General features: G+C 33.8%; 1 protein-coding gene across 1 annotated transcript in view; it reads right to left on the bottom strand.

The window, feature by feature from the left end:
* Positions 1-1,478, bottom strand: part of LOC139899455 (26S proteasome non-ATPase regulatory subunit 4 homolog) — a 5,694-nt gene extending 4,216 nt beyond the window's left edge. The window contains exon 1 of the mRNA XM_071882282.1: positions 981-1,478. Coding sequence (XP_071738383.1) covers positions 981-1,337 — 357 coding nt within the window. The 5' untranslated portion in view covers positions 1,338-1,478. The remainder of the gene's footprint in view (positions 1-980) is intronic.
* Positions 1,479-5,694: the final 4,216 nt, after the last annotated feature.

Genomic DNA, 5,694 nt, shown 5'->3' with positions numbered 1-5,694 from the left:
CTTTATCTTTTTTTCAGCGCAAATGACCCTAAACTATCCACTTTCGACATCGATGACCCAAACACTAACACCCGTTAGTTTTCTTGACGTTTTCGTCCACACACAAGTAACGTTGTTTGGGAATTAAGCGTCAGTTGTTTAACCTTGGGCACTGTTTCATCCAAACTAAACCCTTCGAATTCTATATCGGTTGTGGCCATAACAAAGAAAAAACACACGATAAAAAATAGTTGCCTCTCGCAGTCTCGCTAGCATGAACATGGAAAACTTATCCATTTACTCAACAAACCGTAAGTACATTTTTTTAACCCAGATTTTTGTAATCTATATGCCTCATATGTACATATAAATACTTCATGCACGGAAATGATCAAGTAAAAACACTATACAATTATGCTGCGTCCGAGGATCAACTAAAAGATAACCCAAACATAGCGTTGTTTTTTTTAAGAAAACGAATTGCATCAAGGCAAAAAAAATGAATCTACATTTCACGAAAAATGACTACGTTTTTACCACAAAAAGTAGCTTATTCGATTCCCTTTTCGTCTTACAAACTGCCCCAAATTTACAGTGAGCTCTCTGTTATACCCGATTCGATGGAAGGTAAAATCATGAAGCAAACGATGGATGAATGTGAGGATAAAAGTATGGAAGGTGAGGAAAAATACTTTGCGACTTCATTAGAATCCATGGTGGATTTCAGTACTGAAAAATTAGGTAAAACTGTGAAAGCTATTTCCACAGAGGTCTGTGAAAATCTGGTTTAAAAATGTACGTACGATTTGTGTGGACTATATTGCCCTCAAATGCTGAGCAGGTGATCGTACTTAACGTCGAGAAAAAACTAACGGGTGTTAACGTTTGGGTCAACGATGTCAGAATGGATATTATGTCGCAAAAAAAGATAAAAGTTACCATGCTATTTAATACATACATCATGGACCATTGGCACAATTTTGTCTTAATAAAAAGAATACCTCAGGCTTGTTTACTTCCTCCTCTTTACCAACAACAGTAGGTGTTGTCGGTTGGACAGGCTGGTTTCCACCACCGCCTGCTGCACCAGATGATGCAACTGATGACAAAAGGGGGCTTGAAGGAGGAAGAATAGTAGTAATTTTTTCCCGGTTCCCAGATTGATCATCAATCGACGGTGCTTTTTTTGGTGGGTTAAATATTTGTTGTGTCTTCTTCTTCTTCTTCATAAGTTTATTATTATTATTTTCCTCAGATTGAGAAACAGTGCCACAACCACGACCTTTCCCAATTCCAATTGCTATAGCTGCTGGGTGGTGTGAAACCTTTCCCAAGCTCCGTCTCATCATGGTTATCATTATTGATTAAACTAAATGTGGAAAGACATAAAGGTATTGCTGAGTGCTCAAAAGGGGAATTTTCGAATAAATAAACCCTAATTACAAGGAGTTTATAATTTTAGAGTTAATGAATTTTGAGATGATTGAAGAAGATGAGGATGAAGATTTGCCAAAATAAATAAATAAATAAATGAGGATGAAGATTTGATTTTGGGGGAACAACATAAGTTACTGTTTGTTTTTTTTTTTTTGTTTTTTTTTTTTTTTTGTTTTGTGTGTTAAAAAAACGAAAACTTTATAAATATCTTAATCTCCAAAAAAAATATAAGAAAACCAACATAAGTTACTGTTGTTAGGTAATACGGAGTAATAATGGTTTTTAGGGTAAAAGGATAATGGGTGATTTTTTTTTTTTTGGGCCGATCGTATTGCCATGTTGGTTATGTTTATGTTTCTTGTAAGTTTTTTTTTTTCATTTTTTTTTTACTTATTGACCTTTTATTTGTCTGAAACCTGTTCAGATAGTTTAGTTTGTTTTAGTTGGTACTAGTCTTTGAGAGCCCGTGCGTTGCACGGTTACTCTTAATCAAACAATCCGGAAAGTCAATGTAATGAATAAATGAAAATTGTAAACACTATATTATGAACAATTGTTTTTGACATTATTCAATGTGCTCTGATAATATAGCTTGATGATGAAATCATTATCTAAACAAAAAATGAATGACTACCCGGATTCTGCAAATCCAAAAAAAAAAGGAAAAAGAAAAAAGACGTCTGAACATACATATTGCCAAAGTTGTTCGTTGCAAATGCTCTAGCTCGTGTCCAGCATACATAGAAAGTGATCCAGAGTGTTTAAGTGAGACCTGAACTATTAGAAAAAACATTACCAGCCATATACGTATACCAAAGAAATATCACCATAACAGATAAAAAAAATACATTACCTCCAATGTGTCAAGCCCCTGCAATATCTGGATCCCATGAGCAAACATCTTTATCCAGAAAGTCACCCTTAAACATAGTCAGATGTGTACCTGGTCTCATTTATATTTGACAGCATATATGGGGACCTTGAACCTAACAAATAATTGAGGTATACATTCACTATAGTTGTTCGAGACAAAGGTAAGTGCAACGATAAGCATAACGGTCAACAACTTAACATGACACTAAAAGGAGGGGGGGGGGGGGGGGGGGGGGGGGGGGGGGGGTAAGGTAGAATATATATTTCCGTTGAACAATAACTTTACCTGCTCAGGGCTATTCACCACCCTCGAGACATTTTGCACCACCACTCTTTCAGATAACCTTCAAAAAATAAACAAATAAAATCTGACGTCCATTTAAAATCCGACAAAAAAATTCACCTCAAACATACAACTCACGTCAATGGGTAGAATTGTCACCTACAAATCTCTGATTGTTTAAAGATCAATTCTAAGATTGTTTATACAGAGTTTATGAAATAGGACTAACAAATTACATAATGTGAACATTATCCAAAAGATAACCCATTTTGTACATTGTCTACTTTAAACTGTTACACATCCATATTGTATGTATATATTTATGATGCTCCAAGTACATTTAACAAATAAAAACAGACAACTAAATTGATCCATAATAAATGATGAGAAGACTATATGAACCTGATGGAGAGGTATTATTATGAAGTTGCCGTTTTGTAATCCTACCATTGTACTGAAATTAAGTACAAAAAGCTACCCATTTTGACCCATTAGCCAACCTCCAACAACCATGTCGTTCATTTTTGCAGCCATTGTTTAATACTTCATTACACCGCCAACACGCTGAACTGAAAATATAACGTGAAACTGAAAACTCGAAAAAAAAAACTGAATTCATTGCAGTTATCACATTAGTAGCATGCTATATAAATTCACAATATACAGTACCCTGGTGGTGCTATATCTACTTATACACAATAAAACTTAATACATTATTCACCAAGTTTTAAACTAACTAATCAGTTAGAAACTATTGGCAATAAGAAAAAGATTGACCTGCTCTTAAACTATGGCATCATAGGATACACACAAGTAAGCAAATGAACAAACATGATGCACATGCTAAACTGAAATGCCCCGTTCATATGGATTATAAACGTTTCATATTAATTGATTTCCTTGCGAGGTTTTGACCTCTATATGAGACGTTTTCAAAGCTTGCATTCATTTTAAAATAACCATAACCTTTATTATTGAATAAAGGTTTATAAACATAAGTTTTGATTGTCGATCAAAGACAATCTCCTCAAAGTACATGTATTTTACACACACCATTACATACTTGCCAACAATATATTACAAATACAATCTCCGAATGCAAGTTTATTTATTTTAGAAAAGCATGATGACTCCAAATCTTGACGTTGAGTAAACATGCAACAGCGGAAGCTTTCTAATAATCACCTGAGAATAAACATGCTTAAAAAGTCAACAAAATTGTTGGTGAGTTATAGGTTTATATAACAATCATAACATTTAATAAGCCACAAGATTTCATTTAAATAAATGCGCAGGATCATTACAACTGCAAAAAATCATTCATACGATGAGTCGCCTGGTAACCGACCTTAACATAGAGCGCTTAAGATAGCTGGCATCATACATTCCACTATTCAAATGTATGACAAGGACCCTTCGAAGTACTAAAGCATTTCCACTATTCGAAAATGGGGGTGGTTGGTGCCCGTAGATCTACCTTTAGGATTCGCGTCAATTAGTGTTTTTCACTAATTATTAGATTACCAAGCATAATAATAATAAGTACAGATATCCGGTATAACAAAACAATCGTAGAATGTAGTTTCATGAACTTGTGCTTATTTTGTAAAACATTTATAAATTTGCATGTATTCTCATCCCAAAATAATTTAGATAGTAAAAATGGGACTATAACTCACTTGTGATGATTTCCGAATAGATGGTAATAAGACTTGGCCTTTGACAAATTCACGAACCTAATAATAATATTCTTGTGTCAAGATATATATATAATTAATATTCCATACTTATGATACTTGTGATAATTTTAATTGTCCATTGTTAGTAGTCCAACAGTCCAATAGTCCAACAGTATAAATATATATATAAATATAAATGCGTATATTGTGTTAGAATTTACTAACACTATAATATATTGTCTTAATATAGTAAGACACATAATATGTATATTGTCTGAAACAATCCGCGACCCATTGTATACATGTCTCAGGCTCGATCACAACTCAAAGTATATATATATTTTGGAATCAACCTCAACCCTGTATAGCCAACTCACACCTTCACATATAGAGTGCCTATGTGTAGTGCCCCGACCAAATCCATATGGACGAGAACATTACATATGATTACATCACGAGGTATTTGACCTCTATATGATACATTTTACAAACGTTGCAATGGTTTTCAAAAGACAACATTTCATTACATCAAAAGTTGACAGGTATGTATACCATTTCAGAATATCCAAACTATAAATGACCTCATCCGTCAATTACTAAATAATAATCTTTAATGAACTTCAATTACTCGAATGCAACGTCTTTTGAAATATGTCATGAATGACTCCAAGTAATATCCTTAAAATGAGCTAATGCACAGCGGAAGATTTCTTTCAAACCTGAGAATAAACATGCTTTCAAGTGTCAACCACAAGGTTGGTGAGTTCATTAGTTTATCATAAACATTTCATTTTCATCATTTAATAGACCACAAGATTTCATTTTTCATTCCATAAATATCATTCTCATAGCAGGCATTTCGCATCGTACTAGAGATAAAAATCATTCATATGGTGAACACCTGGTAACTGACCTTAACAAGATGCATATAGAATATCCCCAATCATTCCGGAACTACCTCGGACCTGATTAAAATCGAAATACTAAAACATCCGGTACTTTGGATGGGGCTCGTTGGGCCCGATAGATCTATCTTTAGGATTCGCGTGAATTAGGGTGTACGTTCCCTAATTCTTAGGCTACCAAGCTAAAAGGGGTGATATCCAAATTCGATCATTCAACCATAGAAATTAGTTTCACATACTTGTGTCTATTTCGTAAAACATTTATAAAAGTTACGCATGTATTCTCAGCCCAAAAATATGTAAAGGGTAAAAGGCAAATGAAACTCACCATACTGTATTTTGTAGTAAAAATACATATAACATCATTGAACAAGTGTAAGGTTGGCCTTGGATTCACGAACCTAAATTATTCATATATATTTATGTATTTGTCAATATTTGTCAATATTTGTCTAATACATTAAATTAAGTCATAGTGTATCACAATCCTAATGCTCGAGTCTAATACGCAAAAGTTAACAAAGTTCATTTTGACTCA

Source organism: Rutidosis leptorrhynchoides, chromosome 3 (assembly GCF_046630445.1).
Source record: "Rutidosis leptorrhynchoides isolate AG116_Rl617_1_P2 chromosome 3, CSIRO_AGI_Rlap_v1, whole genome shotgun sequence".
Classification (NCBI taxonomy): Eukaryota; Viridiplantae; Streptophyta; class Magnoliopsida; order Asterales; family Asteraceae; genus Rutidosis; species Rutidosis leptorrhynchoides.
The sequence above is the reverse complement of the archived record's forward strand: the minus strand, read 5'-3'. Positions and strand labels throughout refer to the sequence as shown.